General features: G+C 50.4%; 1 protein-coding gene across 2 annotated transcripts in view; it reads right to left on the bottom strand.

The window, feature by feature from the left end:
- The window catches only part of LOC117366031 (mucin-17-like), a 164,668-nt gene that overhangs the window by 84,755 nt on the left and 60,204 nt on the right, over window positions 1-19,709 (bottom strand). For both annotated transcript variants that reach the window (XM_033957063.1, XM_033957062.1), the window contains exon 4: window positions 2,688-2,806. In XM_033957063.1, the coding sequence (XP_033812954.1) occupies window positions 2,688-2,806 (119 nt within the window). The remainder of the gene's footprint in view (window positions 1-2,687; window positions 2,807-19,709) is intronic.

Below are 19,709 nucleotides of genomic sequence, written 5' to 3'. Positions count from 1 at the left end.
CAGATGGGATTTTGGAAAGTTGATCTCGAACCCCAGACTCTGCAGGAACCGTATCTTCCTCCGGGTCGCCTGGATGACTCCCTGAGACGTGGAATCCTTGATGAGCCAGTCGTTGAGGTAGGGAAACACCTGAAGACCATGGTTCCTGAGTGCTGCGGCCACTACAACCAAGCACTTGGTGAAGACTCTGGGTGACAAGGCCAGGCAGAAAGGTAGCACTCGGTATTGAAGATGAAGATGTCCCATCCGAAATCTGAGGTTTTGTCGAGAGGCTGGATGGATGGGAATATGAGTGTAGGCCTCCTTGAGATCCAGAGAGCATAACCAGTCGTTCTGCTCGAGGAGGGGGTAGAGAGAAGCCAGGGTCAATATGTGAAACTTTTCCTTGATCAGAAATTTGTTGAGCACCCTGAGATCCAAAATAGGACGAAAATCGCCCGTCTTCTTTGGACCAAGGAAGTACCGGGAGTAAAAACTCTTGTTCCGTTGGTCCAAAGGGACCGGCTCGACAGCCCAGAGCCAGAGCAAAGCCTGAGCTTCCTGAAGAAGAAGGGCGGTCTGGGTCAAGTTGGAAGGATACTCTCTTGGAGGATGTTCCGGAGGAACTCGATGGAATTGAAGAGAGTATCCCTCCCTTACAATGGAAAGGACCCAGAGGTCGGTGGTAATAGCCGTCCATCGATGGTAAAAATGATGGAGGCGGCCTCCAATGGGGGGAAAAACAGGGAAGTGAAGAACGACGGAAGTTATGCTCTCCATGAGACAGTCAAAAAGGCTGCGGAGCCTTGGGGACCGCAGATGTCGAAGGCTTTTGCTGCTGCTTCTGTGAATGCTGCCTTTTAACAGGCTGATGGATAGGAGGAGCCTGCTTCGATGGGTAACGCCGCTGGTAGATCAAAGGCAGGCATGATGGACGATTAGGAGCAGGTTTGGGCTTCGGGCGGAGAATTGACTGGAAAGATTTCTCGTGGTCCGACAGCTTTTTGGTTGCCGCTTCGGGAATCGGTTCCAACGGAGGCACTCGCAAAGACTCTGCTCCTTGCATCGAGTGAATTGGTTCCAATGGAGGCATGGGTAACGACTCTGCTCCTTGCGATGCATGCATCGATGCCAGACCAGACACTCGCAGAGACTCGGCTCCCTGCAAAGAGTGTGTGCATGGCTGAGGCACTGGAGGTGGCTTGACCTTGCGAGAGGCCTCTGCGTGCCCAGGCTGGATTTGGGAGAGAAGCTTCGGCCCCATAGTGGTAAAGAGCTTGATAAATTGCTTCTCCAGCAAAGTCTGGAACGAAGCCGGCAAGGAGGGATCTGCATCCGCAATGGGACCTCCTGCACGGGCCTCGCGCTCCCTGGAGCCCAGGTGCTTGGACTTAGAAGCCTTGGGCACCTTTAGCACCAAGGTAGGAATGGGCTGCTGTGCTACATGACCTGAGGAGACAGAGGAAGGCACCGCAGCAGGCGCCAGAGCCGGCACAAACGAAGCAGGCTTGAGCAGACTTGAGGCTGCAGAGGCCTCGAGCCTGCTCAAGCCTGCTTCGTTTGTGCCGATGCAAGGCGGAAGAGTCGAGGAGGAAGTCGAAGGAGTAACTCTCTTCAATGAGGACAGCTCCGTCGAAGCCTCCATGCTGAACATCGACTCCCACAATAAGCAGCGATGCTTGAACGCACGTGCTGTAAGCGAAGAGCAAGGCCGGCACGATTTCGGAAGGTGTTGAGGCCCGAGACACTGAAGGAAGCGTCGATGAGGGTCCGTCAGCGAAATCGCGCGCTGGCACTTGACACACTTTTTAAAACCGGTGATAGGCCGGGACATAGGCCGAAAAAGCTCCGCCGCAAGATCGAAGCCGTGGGGCCACAGCCACTTGGCCTGCCCGGTCGAACGGATGGAAGAAATTTTTTTTTTGGAAAAACAAGAAAACACAACGAAAACTGACGATAATGAGTACAAAGCCCAAAACCGCGGACTTAGAAGGCACAAGTGAAGTTACTTCGTGCAGAGAGTCGAAGACGGACTTCTCGGCTCTGCAGAAAAGTAAGAACTGAGGAGACGCGCCCGGTGCACTGGGCGGGAAGGCACTCATGCATGCGTGGTGCGGGCGACTCGAAACTTCTAAAAGTTTCTACAAGCAAGTATACTTGTGAGACGTCTGCATCGGGGCTCCATCTAATGACGTCACCCACTAGTGAGAATACCTGCCTGCTTGTCCTGGGATAACCCACAAGTGATAGATGGTGGTAAATGTTGAGGATCATACATGAAAAGACTCTCATATTCTGCTATTTATTTACTGGACCATAAAAACCTAATGGATAGGAACCAGAGCCAGAGTTAGAAATGCCAACACTGGTCTATTAACCTTTGCAATGTTCCCAGGTCAAGAGCCCAAGTTAGAAATAGAACTGTCACCTGTACTCTACACCAATTCCAGCTTGAGAAGCAGAAATGAGTCATGAAAAGAACAAAGGTCTCCTAACCTCTCTAACACTAACAGCCTGAGAGGAGGCAAGAGCATGAGCCAGGAATGGAGCACAAAGCATTGCAGATACTGCAAGGCCACTGGGCTATCTGAAAGAACAGGTCCTATATTTGACAAAATTATCTATTCACAACCTGCTAGTCCTCATGGCAAACACTATCAGAGTAGGGTCAGTTCCTATACTGCCAAGTGTACCTACAACCAACATACCTGCGAATCTTCTGGATGGACTCAGCAGCACTCATATCCAGGGTATCTTGCAGGAAGGTAACGTAGTGTATCCAAAGATCAAGGCTCAGAGGTGTGGCCTGCAGCCCTCGTTCAAATACCTACAAACAAAAACAAACTAACTTAGTTTAATCCTAATTTAGCATTTCAGTTGCAGTGTTCTCCCTAGCGCCTTTCAGCCGGGCGCCCCGCCCGGCTAGATTAGGTGAGCGCCCGGCTGTCATCTTGGCTGCAAATTCGCCTCCGCCTGACTTTTTTTTTTTTTTTTTTTAAGCGCCAGAAAAAGGGTTTTCAGCTTTACTTTTTTAAACAATTTTCCTACTGCTGGTCGATTTTTACAGTCGCAGTTGAAGACAGGGGCTGCAGGCTCATTATGACCCAGTGCACAAACAGGAAGAACCCCGACGTCGTGTTTATTTTGTTCTGCAGCTTATCGCACAAGACGCTCCTGCACAAAGCGAAACCAATCGGAAAGAGGAGAGGCGGAAGCTCGCAGCTGCGTGCATCAGTAACTGCTGCTGGCTAAGGGAGGGAGAAGGTACCTAAGAGAAATGAAGTAGGTCCGAGAAATAGATTCGCTACAGGCTAAGGTGGGAGATAGGGCAGGGAGGAAAGCTTACAACTTGGTGTTCTTGCTTGCTTCGGGTCTTCCTCGCTGCCGGGTCCTGCCTACTTTCTGTTTCCATGAAGGCAGGACCCAGCAGCGAGGAAGGCCCGAAGCAAGGAAGAGCTCCAAGTTGTAAGCTTACCTCCGTCGCTGACCTTTCTCCTGCCTTAGCCTGTAGCGAATCTGCCGACCGAGGCGGGGGGGGGGGGGAAGAAATGATGGGGGGAGAGAAATGCTGTTACTGCTGCACCCAATTAGGGGGGAGAGAAATGCTGCTGCTGCACCCAATGGGGGGGGGAGGAAGACCAGGGAAAGGAGAGGAGAGGAAAGGGATGCCAAGACCATAGGAGGGAGGGAAAAGAAAGGAGATACCAGACTATAGGGGGGGGAAGGAGACAGATGCCAGACCAGGGGAAAGGAAGGAAGGAGGGAGAGAAAAGAAGGAGTGGAGATGCAAGATAATGGAGGGGGTAGGGGAGAGGAGTGAGATGCCAGGGCATGGGGGAGGGTAGGGAAGGGAAACTAAGGAGACAAATGCCAGACCAGAGGGAAAGGAAAGAAAGGTGCCAGAGCAAGCAAGCAGAGGGAGACATAGGAGAGGAGAGAGATTCCAGGGCATGAGGGGAGGGATGGGAAGAGAAATGCTGCTGCAATATCCAATTGGGGAGGCTGCTGCTGCACACAATTGAGGAGAGAGAGGGAGAAGGAAGACCAGGGAAGGGAGAGGAGAGGAAAGAGATGCCAAGACCATAGGAGGGAGGGAAAGGAAAGGAGCTACCAGACCATGGAGGAGGGAGAGATGTCAGGGCATATGGGGGGAGGGGGAGGAGACAGATGCCAGACCAGGTGAAAGGAAGGAAGGAGAGAAAGGAAGGAGAAGAGATGCCTGATAATGGAGTGGAAGGGGGAGATGGAAGGAGAGGAGAGAGATGCCAGGGAATGGGAGGAGAGAAGGGGATAGAGGTGCATGAGCATAGGGGAAGTGGTGGAGACAAAAAAAATGGAGAGGGGGTGAAGCTGAAATGGAGAGAAAGGGCACAGGAGTACAAAGGTACAAAGTACAAAGGTCACAGAGTACAAAGGAGAGAAAGGGCAAAGGATATACAGTTTATTGGGACATAGAAAGAGGGAAGATGCCATATGGAACAGAGAGAGGGCGGACACTGGATGGAAAGGGCAGAGAGGGTGGACAGTGGATGCAAGGGGGAGAGAAAGAGAGGGCAGAGGTTGGGTGGAAGGGGCAAAGAGAGTGGACAGATGTTGCATGGAAGGGAGCGAGGACAAACGCTGAATAGAAAGAAGAGAGTGAAGAGAAGATGATTAAAGCAGAAACGACAAAAGGTGGAAAAAAAATTTGTTGTTGCTTTATGTAGAATCAAGTAGTATTGTAACTGTATTGATTAAAGTTTATCAATAGAAAATGGAAATAAGGCAGTTTTTTGGGGACTAAACCCCTTTCCTCAGGTCAGGACAGGATACCATAACAGCAGTATACTGTACTGTCTTGAAGAAAGATTTGGCCTCTGAAAGCTAATTACTACTAATTGAAAAATGGATTAGTCCAGGTATTTTCTTATTTCTCTCTTCCCTGTTTTATTTATATTTGTTAATTTGTAAAGTGGTGATTGTTATGTAGCAGTTTTTTCAAATTTACATCTACTGTCTTTATATTTTGCACAGTATTAGGGTACATGTCACTGTTTCTGTGGTGTTGCATTGTATGCAGAGTCTGGTTTATTGGCGTTTCAGTTTAACTTTTGTCTACATATTTCTATTTTTAGTTTGTGATTATTCCATATTAGGCGAGGGTGTATCTCTGTTCTGTGTGTATGAAAAGGACATGGCTTTCTGTTAGCAATGACTGTACAGGATCAATTGACTGTGCAGGATCTGGCTTGTTTAGTTTTACAATGCATGTGTTGGTGTTCTAGTGCTCACTGCAGTGTTTAAGATGCTGCCTTTTCCTAGGTGCACCCTTGTTGTGTAACTCATGGATTATTACTAAAAATAACTTTTTTTTATATAGAGGAGGGGGTTATTAAAAAATGATTAGCACTGGCTGTCATATATACTAGATACGCCACTGGATATGACCCTATGCTAACTTTACTGTTGATGTAGTGTCGTCCCCCCCACATACACACTATAATGAATTAAATTAAAGCTGTATTAACATCAAACAGCTTTCAAATGACATTATAAGCAAATAAAAATAAAATATTTTTAATACATTGCTAATTATTACCTGCATTTTTACCTAAACTGTTTTGTCTAGCTCTCACTTTGATTTTTATCTGCTACTTTTTTATTTTGCTGTAGTGTGATCACACAGGTCTCCTTCAAATTATGTGGAAGAGGTTTGGAAGTGGGGATCGCATCTATTTCATATCCTCAGTGAGACCTCAGGAAGGAATATAGTGATCAAAATATTATTAGAGGTGCTGTAGAGATGTTTCTTGTATGACTGGATGAGCTATATTTATCTTTTTTTTTTAGTTGTTTAAATTCATGCAGAAATAAATGGCTAGATTGAACCTAATGATTTCATTAACGCATTTCCCTTTTTTAAACCTCTATACCAGTGGTCTCAAACACGCTGCCGCGGGGCACATGCGGCCCCTCAGGGACTATTTTGCAGCCCGCAATCTGTCCTTGCCTAAAGCAGGGGTCCCCAATCTGCTTCCCTTCCCCACTGCCCTCAACCAAGCCACCGCAATCAGGGAACAGTTCAGCGCCCGAGGTCTTAGCTCTCCCTACATATCTTCCCCAGCTCGGAGCCGACCAATTCTCGCCACCCGACGTTCAATTCTAATGTTGGGGAGGAAGTTCTGGGCCAGCCAATTACTGCCTGGCTGGCCCGGAAGTTCCTCCCCGATGTTAGAATTGACGTCGGGTGGCGTGAATTGGTTGGGCCGCGCTGGGGAAGATATGCAGGGAGAGTTAAGACCTCGGCACTGGCCTGTTCCCCGATTGTGGTGGCGGCAGCTTGTTCCCCGATTGCGGCAGTGGCAGCCTGTTACCTGATTGCGACGGTGGCGGCCTGTTCCCCAATGGTGGTGGCTTGGGGGAGGGGAGGGAGAAGTAAAGAAAGAAAGGGGGGGACAGAGAGACAGAAAGAAAGAAGGGAAACGGGACACAGACCGAAAGGGGCATGGAGAGAGAAAGGGCGGGCATGGAGAAAGAAAAAAAGAAAGAAAGGGGGCACGGAGAGAGAGAAAAAGACAGACATATAGAAAGAATGGGGGCATGGATAGAGAGAGAAAGAAAGAAGGGGGCAGGGTGAAAGAAATAAAAAGTTGGGGGAGGGAAGGAGACAGATGCCAGACCAGGGGAAAGGAAGGAAGGAGGGATGGAGAGAAAGGAAAGAAAGAGATGCAGACCATGGAAATAGGGACAGAAGAAGAGAGAAATAGAAGGGAAGGTAAGACATGGAAACAGATTTTGAAAAGAAAGCAGAAAAATTGAATATTAAGTTAATGCCGAAGATGGATGCAAGGCAGAAAGTGAAGACGGAGAGAAAAACAATCAAAGGACAAGAAGACCCTGGAAACATAGTTAAATGCACAGAAAAATAAAGTCGATGCACAAAAGGGAGAAAGAAAGTCCAACGTAGTCTGCAGTAAACAACAGCAACCAGAAAACAACGAACAGACTGCAGATAATGTACAAGATGCAGGCGTTGTTTATTAGTAAATGCAGTAAAGCACAGTTACTTACCGTAACAGGTGTTATCCAGGGACAGCAGGCATATATTCTCACATGTGGGTGACGTCATCTACGGAGCCCCGATGCGGAAGCATTTTCAAGCAAACTTGATTGAAGATTTAAGTTTGCTCTGCTGCTCCACGCATGCGTGCCTTCCTGCTCCACTAGGGGGTGCATCCCCTCGTGGTCTCCAGTTCACTTAACTAGCCAAGAAGCCAACCTCGGGGAGGTGGGCGGGTTGTGAGAATATATGCCTGCTGTCCCTGGATAACACCTGTTACGGTAAGTAACTGTGCTTTATCCCAGGACAAGCAGGCATGATATTCTCACATGTGGGTGACCTCCAAGCTTACTGAAGAGGGATGGAGGGAAGTTGGCAATTTAAGCAAATAGATTTCGCAATACCGATTGGCCGAACCGGCCATCGCTTCTGGACAGGGAGTCCAGACAGTAGTGGGAGGTGAAGGTATGAACCGAAGACCACGTGGCAGCCTTGCAGATTTCCTCAATAGGTGTGGACCTGAGGAAGGCTACGGAGGCTGCCATCGCTCGGACTTTGTGTCCCGTTACTCGACCATGCAGCGCGAGACCAGTCTGAGCGTAGCAAAAGGAGATGCAATCGGCCAACCAGTTGGACAAGGTGCGTTTGGAAACTGGGTGGCCTAACCGGTTTGGGTCGAAGGACAGAAACAGCTGTGGGACTTTCCGGTGTGGCTGAGTGCGTTGGAGGTAAAAGGCCAACGCTCTTTTGCAGTCAAGAGTGTGGAGCGCCACTTCTCCGGGGTGAGAGTGGGGCTTGGGAAAAAACACGGGTAAGACGATGGACTGATTTAGATGGAAATCAGACACTACTTTAGGTAGGAACTTTGGATGGGTGCGGAGTACCACCTTGTCGTGATGGAATACCGTGAAGGGTGGGTCCGCTACCAGCGCTTGCAGCTCACTAACCCGCCGTGCGGACGTGAGCGCGAGTAAGAAAATTACCTTCCAAGTGAGGAATTTTGGATGGCATTTGTCTAGTGGCTCAAATGGAGGTTTCATTAATTGAGCCAGAACCACGTTAAGGTCCCAAACCACCGGGGGAGGTTTGAGAGGGGGGTGGACGTTTAGCAGACCCTTCATGAAGCGAGTGACTAAGGGATGGAGCGAGAGGGCTTTCCCTTCCAGGGGCTGATGAAAGGCCGCAATTGCACTGAGGTGTACTCGAATGGAGTTGGTCTTTAGGCCGGAATGAGATAGTTGAAGTAGATAGTCAAGGACCAGGGGGACGGGGACCGACACCGGGTCCTGGCTGTGGGAGGAGCACCAGGTTGAGAATCTGGTCCTCTTTTGTGAGTAGCAGGTTCTCGTCGAGGTTTTTCTAGAGGCCTCCAATATCTCCTTGACTGATTGAGACACGGGGAGAGCAGTCAGGGGGAGAGAAACCAAGCATTCAGATGAAGAGACTGAAGATTGGGATGTAACAGTGAACCCTGACCCTGTGACAGTAGAGAGGGAAAAAGAGGCAGAGGCAGTGGATCTCTGACACTGAGTTGAAGTAGCAGGGAAAACCACGGCTGGCGTGGCCAGCGAGGGGCAATCAGGATCAGGGTGGCTTGTACTGTTTTCAGGTGGACAAGCGTCCGCAGTATCAGAGGAAACGGCGGGAACGCGTACAAGAACCTTCCCTCCCAGTTGAGGAGGAAGGCGTCGGCCTCGAGCCGGTCCGGGGAGTATATCCGGGAGCAGAAGAGAGGCAGCTTGTGATTGTGAGGGGACGCGAACAGGTCTATTTGAGGCGTCCCCCACCGTTCGAACACTCCTCGTAGGATCTGAGAGTGTAGTGACCACTCGTGTGGCTGGAGGAGGCGGCTGAGTCTGTCCGCCAGGCAGTTTTGTTCTCCTTGTATGTACACCGCCCGAAGGAAGGTGTTGTTGGAGATTGCCCATTTCCAGAGGCGCAGGGCTTCCCGACAAAGGGGCCAAGACCCTGTGCCCCCTTGTTTGTTTACGTAGTACATCGCTACCTGGTTGTCGGTTCGGATGAGAACTACTCGGTCGCGGAGCAGATGTTGGAAGGCTACAGCTGCGAGGTAGATGGCCCGAAGTTCTAGCACGTTGATGTGGCAGCGACGGTCTTGTGCTGACCACATTCCTTGGGTGCGTAGGCCGTCCAGATGGGCTCCCCAAGCGTACTCCGACGAGTCCGTGGTGAGTACCTTGCTGTGGGGTGGGGTGAGGAAGAGCAAACCTTTGGAAAGATTTGAAGAGTCGGCCCACCAGCGGAGCGATCGTTGCAATGAAGGAGTCACTGTCACGGAGCGGTCGATCGGGTCCCGGTCTTGACGCCATTGAGACGCCAGGGTCCATTGAGGGATTCTCATATGGAGGCGGGCGAAGGGTGTGACATGGACGGTGGAGGCCATGTGGCCCAGGAGGGTCATCATCTGTCGAGCTGATACTAAGGTCAGCAGAGAGATCCTTCGGCTCAGACTTACTAACGCCTCTAGGCGCGGAGGGGGGAGGAAGGAACGGAGGCGAACCGTGTCCAGCGTGGCCCCGATGAACTGTAGGGACTGCGAGGGGCGTAGTTGAGATTTTGGGAAGTTTATTTCGAACCCCAGACTTTGTAGGTAGGTAATAGTCTGTTGGGTCGCTGAGATAACCCCTTCCTTGGACGGGGCTTTGATTAGCCAGTCGTCCAGGTAGGGGAATACCTGGAGGCCCTGGGAACGTAAGGTTGCTGCTACCACCACGAGGCACTTGGTGAAGACCCGAGGTGATGATGCTAGTCCGAAGGGGAGGACTCGGTATTGTAGGTGCCAGTCCCCTACTTGCAAACGCAAAAACTTGCGGTGGGCGGGGTGCACTGGGACATGTGTGTACGCCTCCTTGAGATCGAGGGAGCAGAGCCAGTCGCCCTCGTCGATCAGGGGGTAGAGTGTTGGTAGTGAGAGCATCCGAAACTTTTCCCGTACCAGGAATTTGTTGAGGCGTCTCAAGTCTAGTATTGGGCGTAGGTCTCCCGTTTTTTTCGGTACCAGGAAGTAACGGGAGTAGAAGCCCTTCCCCCGTTGGTTGGGGGGGACCTTCTCCACTGCTCTCAGGCGAAGCAGGTCTCGAGCTTCGGAGAGGAGTAGGGGTAGCTGAGTCCGGTTGGGAGGGCAATTCCTTGGGGGATTGTCCGGGGGAATGGCCCGAAAGTTGAGAGAGTACCCTGATGAGATCACGCCAAGGACCCATGCGTCCGACGTGAGTTGTTCCCAGCGAGGGTAAAAGGCTTTGAGTCGACCCCCGATGGGAAGGCGGCCTGGGACTATGGCGGAGGGGGCCCGTCCCCTTCCGCGTGTCCCGTCAAAAGGACGGGGATGGTTTGGTGGTCACGGGCGGTTGAGACTTGGGCATGGCCCTGTGGTGGGCTTGCGGACGTCTGGGTGGGGGCCGCGAGAAAGCAGAGGTGGACTTTTGTGGGTAGCGGCGCGGAGGGGCCCTGTATGGCCTGGACGCTGGTGGTTTGGGCTTTTGCCGGACAAGGGAGGCAAACGAGCGTTCATGTTCGGAGAGGCGTTTTGTCGCCGCCTTGATAGTGTCATCGAACAATTCCTTTCCCACGCAGGGGAGGTTAGCCAACCGGTCCTGTAAGTTGGGGTCCATGTCGACCAGGCGCAGCCAAGCTAGTCGGCGCATGGCGATAGCGAAGGCTGCTTCTCTGGAGGAGAGTTCGAAGCCATCGTAGGCCGCGTGGAATAGATGAAGGCGCAGGTTGGAGAGGGACTCTAAAAGCAGGCCGAACATTCCCTGCCGGGAGGCCGGTAGGTCAGTCTCAAAGGCTCTCAATAGTCCAATGAGGTGTTTGAGGTATGATGTGAAGGTGAAAGTGTAGCTTTGCACCCTAGAGGCCATCATTGCGTTTTGGTATAGTCTCCTGCCGAACTTGTCCAGGGTTCGGCCTTCTCGGCCTGGGGGGACCGCTGCTGAGACCCGGGACGGGTGAGCCTTTTTCAAGGAGGATTCCACTAGCAGCGATTGGTGGGAGAGCTGTGGTTGCTCGAATCCCGGGTAAGGTACTGTGCGGTACTTGGCCTCCATTTTGGAGGGTACGGCCGTGACCATGTAGGGGGTCTCCAGGTTCCTGAAGAAGGCCTGTTGGAGTACCGGGTTAGGTGGTAAGCGAAGGGACTCTCTGGGCAGTGATGGCATATCCAGCTCCGCCAGGTACTCCTTAGAGTATCTGGAGTCGGACTGGAGGTCTAAGTCCAATGCGTGGCCCATGTCTTGGACGAAGCGAGTGAAGGATGGGCGAGATGTCCCCGGGGCCCCGTGCAGGGTCAGGGAACGAGACCTTCGTCGGGTGGATAAGGATAAGGAGGCTTCCCTCGAGTATCGAGGTTCATGCTCTGATCCATGCTCCGAGACTGGGGAAGCACTGTGAGAGTGTTCCGGGGTTGTCGATCTTCGGCGTCTCGAGGAGCCCCTCGGAGACGATGCCGGGGTTAGGGGTACCGATCGATGTCGGATTGGTGACCTCGATCCGGACTCCCTCGGAGAATACGTCCGAGGGGGAGTTCGGAGGATGCGCGGGTTGGAGAGTGATAACTCAGCCACCCTTAGTGGTCCCGTACGAGGTGTGGGAGAACGGCCTCGTAGAGTTGGTGAACCTCGGGCCTTCTTGGAGGTACGGCGGTTCGAGGTTTCTGTCGTTCTAGCCCGACGTTTTGCCCCTCGGCGGTCTGCGGAGGGGGAACGTCTCGGGCGTCTCGGCGAGGAGTCCGAGGAGGATGGGATGCGGCGAGGATTGCGCACCTTTCCTCGAGGTTGTTCGGTGTGAGGCTCAGGCTGGTCTTGCACATTCGAGGTCGAGGCCGATTGAAACTGGGCCATTGCAGTGGACAGCTCCGACGTGATCATCGCTCGGAGTAGGTCCTGGAAGACAGGCACGGACAGCATCGAAGGCATGTCCACTGCCTCGGTGCGCTCCACCGGGGGCGACCTCGTATCAGAGTATTCCCGTGTGGTGGAGGCACGGCCCGAAGGCTTGGAGGGCTTAGACGGGGCTGTAAGCATGGGGCTTCCGCCATGCGTCGCCGTTGTCCCCGAGGCTGGCTTCTTTGCTGTTACAGAACCTGAAGAGGGAAGAGGGGACTTACCCGGCGCCGAGGCTTTCTGTTGTCCCGAGGACTTCGGGGTCGAGTCTCGAGGCGATGCCGAGGTATCCGGGGCCGAGGTCAAGGCCGGGGCCGAGGTCGGGGCCGACCTCCAGGCCGAGGCGGAGGGTTGGTCTGGGGTGAAGAGATCCGCCATGCGGGCTTTTCTTCGGCGGAGGGCCCGGTTTTGGAAAATAGCGCACTGGGGGCAGGAGTCGGTTGGATGAGCCGCCCCCAGACAGAGGATGCACCGGCGATGCGGATCTGTGAGAGAAAGAAGCCGCTCGCACCGGGTGCACTTTTTAAAGCCGGTCAAAGGCCGGGACATTAAATCGAAAGTAGCCGCGGCTCGATTACCAACGCGGCCACGGGGACCCGGAAGCCTCCGGGTCGTTGAAAACGAAGCAGGAATCAAGTAAAAAGGTAAAGAATTCGCGCACAGCGACTTAATCGTGAAAAAACAAGAAAAAATTGCGGTGCTAGAAGGCAGTTGGGGCAGAGCCTGAAAAACACGGCTTCTAGGCGCGCGGAAAATTTTGAACTGGAGACCACGAGGGGATGCACCCCCTAGTGGAGCAGGAAGGCACGCATGCGTGGAGCAGCAGAGCAAACTTAAATCTTCAATCAAGTTTGCTTGAAAATGCTTCCGCATCGGGGCTCCGTAGATGACGTCACCCACATGTGAGAATATCATGCCTGCTTGTCCTGGGATAACATATACAACCTTATAGCCAACCAAGGGACCCGACACGGTCCATGTTTCGGACAACATGCCTTCTTCAGGGGTCCATGGTGGTTAAGGTATAAAGCAAACTGCATAAAAGATAACAAACACATGCCAATCACGATCAAATGGCATTGTGTAAGACTTGCTTGACCCCATTTGACCGTGTCGGGTCCCTTGGTTGGCTATAAGGTTGTATATGTTACTGCATTTACTAATAAACAATGCCTGTATCTTGTACAGTGGTGCCTCACACAACGAACTTAATTCGTTCCAGGAGCAAGTTTGTTATGCGAAAAGTTCGTTATGTGAAACGCGTTTTCCCATAACAATACATGTTAAAAAAAATAATTCGTTCTGTAGCATAAAATATGCTAAGATGACATAAAAAAAGATAAATTTATCTTGTTAGAGCTGTTAGCATGATATAGAGGGGATATATGTGAAGGGGAGGGGAGACAGGGGTTTTGTTGATCCTTGCTGTGTATTATAATCACCCCCCACATACTCCCCAGTACCTTTTTTAATTCCTCCCATCTTTCCCAGCCAGTGGCGTACAGGCCAGAAGCGCAGAGATCAGGAGCAATTCCTCTGCACGCCTGTGTGGGCCCATGCCGATCTCCGATTGGCTGCAGTTAGTTCTTGTGAGTCCCGCGAGAGCTGGCTGCAGTTAGTTCTTGTGAGTCCCGCAAGAGCTGACTGCAGCCATTCAGAGATCAGCGCAGGCCCAGGCAGTAGCACAGAAGGCTTGCTCTTGATCTCTGTCTGCGCTTCTGGCTGGGAAATTTGCTAGACCACCAGTTCGAGTGAGCGGGTGAGATTAAAGTTGCAGCAGTGGTGGCTTTTTTAAAAAAATATGTGGCGGCGGGGGAGGTTTAAAAATATGCGGTGGCGGCAGAGGCTTAAAAATATGCAGCAGCGGCGGCAGGGGGGTTTAAAATATGTAGCACCACTGCACAGGGAGCCAGGCGGAGAGAGGGCAGTTAAGCGATGCAGCTCGGGCGACTTCGTTGTGTGAAACGAAGTTCGTTGTGGGAAGCAAGACCTGAAGTTCGTTGTGCGCAGCGTTCGCTGTGCGAGGCGTCCGTTATGCGAGGCACCACTGTACATTATCTGCAGTCTGTTCGTTGTTTTCAGAAAAATAAAGTCACCAGACAATAAAGGTAGGGAAAATGATTTTTATTTTCAATATAGTGATTAAAATGTGTCAGTTTTGAGAAAGGAAAAATATTAAACTTTAAATATGAGGGCTGCAGAAAAAATAGGGTACTTGGAGGGCCGCAGAAAAAATAATTAATGACAATTTTGCATAAGGTAAAACTCTTTATAGTTTATAAATCTTTCCTTTAACTGTTAAAGGAAAGATTTATAAACTATAAAGAGTTTTACCTCATGCAAAGTTGTAATTTCTTTAATAAGACATTAACTATTTTTTCTGTGGCCCTCCAAGTACCTACAAATCCAAAATGTGGCCTCGCAAAGGGTTTGAGTTTGAGACCACTGCTCTATACCATTTGAAAGAGGGCGAATATCTAATTATTCACTTCTAGAATTGGATACTTCTTAAATTTAGTAAAAATATTCTGGCACAAGTGTCAAACCTTAAAAAAGGAAGCAATAGTGAACATTGGAAAATAATTAATAAAAATAGTACACATTTAGGGCTCCTTTTACAAAGGTGCGCTAGTGTTTTTAGCGCACACACCAGATTAACGTATGCTATCTGAAAAACTACCGCCTGCTTAAGAGGCGGTAGCGGCTACATGCGCGGCAATTTAGCGCACGCTATTCCGCGCATTAAGGTGCTAACGCATCTTTGTAAAAGGAGCCCTTAATTTTCCCCACCATCAAATTTCCCTGTCTCGCCCACTCCACCCAGCTACTTTTTCATGTCACCCAGCTGGAAAAAATTTCTGGGGAGAACACTGAGTTGCTCTTTAGGATTTCACTTTAGTCAGAATTATCCCTTTTTAAGATTTCATCTGAGGCTACATAAGAATGCTCCCCGACAATTTTATATCCCCTCCCAACTCAGTCAATGAAGCAATACTCCTTGGCCTGGAGTCATGCACTGGAGTTCTCTCCAGAAGACTGCAATTATAAAGCCATACATCTTGAGTACAATGTGTAGCTACTTCCCACAAGCCTGTAAACACAGCCTGTCCAGCATCCCAAAGAAATTTGAGAACTGACCAAGGAATGGAACCAAGGTCCTCTACACCAGTGGTTCCCAACCCTGTCCTGGAGGAACACCAGGCCAATTGGGTTTTCAGGCTAGCCCTAATGAATATGCATGAAGCAAATTTGCATGCCTATCACTTCCATCATATGCAAATCTCTCTCATGCATATTCATTAGGGCTAGCCTGAAAACCCGATTGGCCTGGTATTCCTCCAGGACAGGGTTGGGAATCACTGCTCTACACAGCAATGCATTATATTGCCACTAAGCTATCAGACTTGCTCTGCAACGTTCAATAAATTAACTTCTCTGTCCAAGGATAGCAGGACACATTTCCACATATGAGTGACATCATACAACAGAGCCTGACACAGATGTGGACATGAGGGCACTTTCCCACCTGCGAGCACTGCACAAGACCAAGGCATTCTAATATCATAACTAAGAGAACGCATCTGCTATGGGAGGAGGGAAGGTATGAGGAAATATGTCCTGCTGTCCTTGGACAGCAACTCCTACAGATGAGCAACTTCACTTTCTCTCAGGACAATATAATTCCACACATGGAAATCCCTAGTTACCAGGCTTAACAAAACACAAAGGTGGAAATAGGAACAAGGCCTGCAACAGGCTAAGGCCAATAGTAACATCATGAATACGATACTCCTCAATGCCCCTGTATAAGACTCTGGTGAGACCTCATTTAGAATACAGTGGTGCCTCGCATAACGGACGCCTCGCACAGCGAACGCTGCGCATAACGAACTTTTTGTCTTGCTCCCTATAACGAACTTCGTTTCACACAACGAAGTCGCCCGAGGGGCCCGGGGGGGGCGGAACTACTCTCGCCGCTTCCTAATGTGAGCCGGGAACAGCAGCACCCTCCTGTCTGAATGCAGTGTTCCATCATCTCCCTCCACCTTACCTTAGATACCGAGTTTTCCAGCTTTCTTTTTCGGCCAGCCACACACTTTCAAAGAGCAGCACATGCGCGCATGCTCTGTTGTTCAATCTTCTCCTCTGACGCAACCGGAAACCGGAAGTTGCAGGAGAGGAGAACATTGATCAACTCCAGCAGCTGCGCGTGCACAGCTTTTTGAAATCGTGCGGCTGGGTGAAAAAGAAAGCTGGCAAACTCTGCATATAAGGTGAGGTGGAGGGAGGGAAATGTAGGGCTGCAGAACGAATTATTTTGTTTTACATGTATTCTTATGGAACAACAGGGCTGCAGAACGAATTATTTTGTTTTACATGTATTCTTATGGGAAAACGCGTTTCACACAACGAACTTTTCGCATAACAAACTTGCTCCTGGAACGAATTAAGTTCGTTGTGTGAGGCACCACTGTATTGTACAATTCTGGAGACTGCACCTTCAAAAAGATATAAAAAGGCTGGAGTCAGTCCAGAGAAAGGCTACTAAAATGGTGCGTGGTCTTCATCATAAGGTGTATGGGGACAGACTTAAAGATCTCAATCTGTATACTTTGGAGGATAGGCGGGAAAGGAGAGATATGACAGATACGTTTAAATACCTACATGACATAAATGCATACGAGTCAAGTCTCTTTCATTTGAAAGGAAGCTCTGGAATGAAAGGGCATAGGATGAAGTTAAGAGGTGATAGGCTCTAATACTAACAGGAGTCGCCATGCAACAAATTACTCAAAATTGGAAAGATTATACCAAATTGAATTATACATTCTGGTGGAATTCTGTTTGTCATATTTATAAAATGGAAAAAATATTAGCGTTACAACAGGGAAATCTTCTTAACTTCAAGAAAATATGGCAACCATTGACAAACTATTCTAATGATTAGTTTCTTAGCACAATGATAAAAATTATATATGAATGGGGTGGGATTTGATTAATTAATGGAAATATATTATATAAAAAGGGAGTGGGAATTATATTTTATATGTTACTGTATAATCTTTATCATATTATATTTTAAATACTATGAATTAATAATGATAATATTATGGATATGTAATAATTAATATATATTGTATGATTTAAATATTGTAAGAATGGAAAATTTATAAATAAAAAATTTAAATAAAAAAAAAAAAAAAAAGAGGTGATAGGCTCAGGAGTAATCTAAGGAAAAACCTTTTTACAGAAAGGGTGGTAGATGCACACAGGGGAGATTTGCCAAGCGATCCTGCAAATTTGGGTCCATATCCACCAGACGCAGCCAAGCCAAGCAACGCATCGCCACCGCAAAGGCCGTGACCCGGGACGACAGCTCGAAGGTGTCGTACGTGGCCTGTAGCATGTAGAGACGGATCTGGACAGCGTCTCCAAAAAGCGACTGAACGCCTGCTGACGATGGGAGGGGACGTCAGGAAGGAAAGACTGCAGAACCTTCAGGCAGTGTTTGAGGTAAGAAATAAACATAAAATTGTAGTTAAGGACGCGGTTCGCCATCATCGAGTTTTGATAAAGGCGGCGACCAAACTTGTCCATCGTCCGGCCCTCTCTGCCCGGGGGGATGGCAGCATAGAACCTGGAGGAGTTGGACTTCTTGAGTGAGGACTCGACCACCAGGGACTGGTAAGAGAGCTGTGACTTTTTGAAACCCTTACATGGTACCGTACGGTATCGAGACTCCATCTTGGAAGGGTTGGCCGGGATGGCATAAGGTGCTTCCAGATTACGGAGGAAGGTCTGTTTGAGAACCTGATTCAGAGGAAGCCGCAAGGACTCCTTAGGGGGATGAGGCAGCTCCAACTCATCCAGGTATTCCTTGGTGTACCAGGATTCAGACTGGAGATCCAGCTGAAGAGCCCTACCCATGTCCGAGACAAATTTAGCAAAAGAGGAGGTCCGAGACGAAGAAGAGATCTCGTGAGGCGAGGAGGATCCAGAATGTCAAGCCGCCAAAAAGGACAGGGACACTTCCCTGGAATAAAGAGCAGGCATGTCCGAGTCCCAGGAGAAGGACAGAGAAGACGTTCGGCTCCGAGGGCCCGGAGAGGCAGAGAAGCCCCCAAGGCATCCCCCACTGGGGGAAGAGCCAGGGATATGAGGAACCGGAGGGGAAACCAACTTCCCCGAGGGCCTCGAATGAGGGGTCCTCAACCCTGAACCACCCCAACCCGGGGATACTGATGGGGAGGACCGCCGACAGAAGCGAGAAGTGTGTCGAAACCGCACCGGCTCCCTGAAGTGCCTCAAGGAACGTGGGGCAGATCTGCCCCGAGGAGGTGAATCCCTTGACTTCTTCGAGGGCGTAAGCATCGAAGGAGCGGACTTCGAGGTATGCTTCGATCGAGGCACACGGGGCGGGGACCCAGGCCTCGAAGTAGCAGGGGACGACCCATTAGAGGAAAGCCATCAAGACCGCCCGCGAGGGGCGTCAAGCGAGCACTCAGGCTGGCCAGCCAGGGTCGAGGTCGAAGCCGGGGCAAGTTGACTTAGGACCGAGGAGATCTGCGTCCGCAGGATGGCCATCAGCATGTTCTTGAACATCGGCACCGAGACCATCAGATCAGGTCGAGGAGGTGCAGCAGTGCGCTCCGAGGACGACCTCGATGAAGAGTATTCCCATTGCGTGGAGGCACGCTTTGGAGGTATGGATGGGGCATGGGCAGTCGCACCCCCCTGAGACCCCGTAGGCTTCTTCACCAAGGAACCTGAGGGAGGAAGAGGAGACTTACCCGGAGCCACAGGTTTCGTCGAGGCAGAAGAGGACTTGACAGACGAGGATGACTTCAACAAAGTCGAGGCCAAGGCCCCCACTGGCCGAGGTCGGTCCTGCCGCCAGATCCATGCCAAACAGTTTGAGGATCCTGGCCTTTCTCCTCCGAAGCGCCCGCAATTGAAGAGTAGCACAACGCGGGCAGGAGTCCAAATAATGGTCGGCCCCGAGGCACTCAATGCACCAACGGTGGGGGGTCAGTGATGGAGATCACCCAACCACACTGAGTGCACTTTTTGAAACCAGAGATCGGCCGGGACATAGACCCAAGCGACGCCGCAGCCACGCAAGGTTCACCGGCCAAGTCGGACCCAGAGCTCTGGGTCAACGACAGAAGTAGGAAGAAAAATTGGGTTGTTTTTTGAAACGTGCCACGACTCACCCAAAAATAAAAACCCAAAGTAAGCCGCAGTGCAAGAGGCACTCCGATCTCGCAGAGCAGAGGAACTGGGCTTCTGGCTCTGCGGAAAACGAAGAACTGAGGCCACGTGGAAGAGACGCGCCCCCTAGCTCGAGTGGGAAGGCATTTGCGCATGCGCGGTACTCTCACAAGCTTGAAGATCTTCAAGCAAGTTTGCTTGCGAGAGTGTCCGATCAGGGCTCCATAGATGACATCACCCACATGTGGAGAATATGGTGCCTGCTTGTCCTGGAATAATGGCAGTTACCTCTACAAGCTGGCAGATGTTCAGAAAGTCTTCTAGACTTCTGAGCTCTGGGAAGCAGATCTGAACTGGCAGCATCATGAAATGACGTCACCTATGTGCTTATCCCGCTGTCCATGGAGAACCCCTATTACAGGTAAGCAACTATACTTAACAACCCATGTCTCACCAAATAAAGCACTAATAGGTACATTCTGAGCATACATTTGCCCTCTTATACCACTCTATCTGAAAAGGTGCTAGTACATGCAGTGTCTCTCACCACCTCCAAAAGAAGAGCAAAAGGATGATGC

Source organism: Geotrypetes seraphini, chromosome 8, assembly GCF_902459505.1.
Source record: "Geotrypetes seraphini chromosome 8, aGeoSer1.1, whole genome shotgun sequence".
NCBI lineage: Eukaryota > Metazoa > Chordata > Amphibia > Gymnophiona > Dermophiidae > Geotrypetes > Geotrypetes seraphini.
Note: the sequence above shows the minus strand (reverse complement) of the source record. Positions and strands in the feature narration are given on the sequence as shown.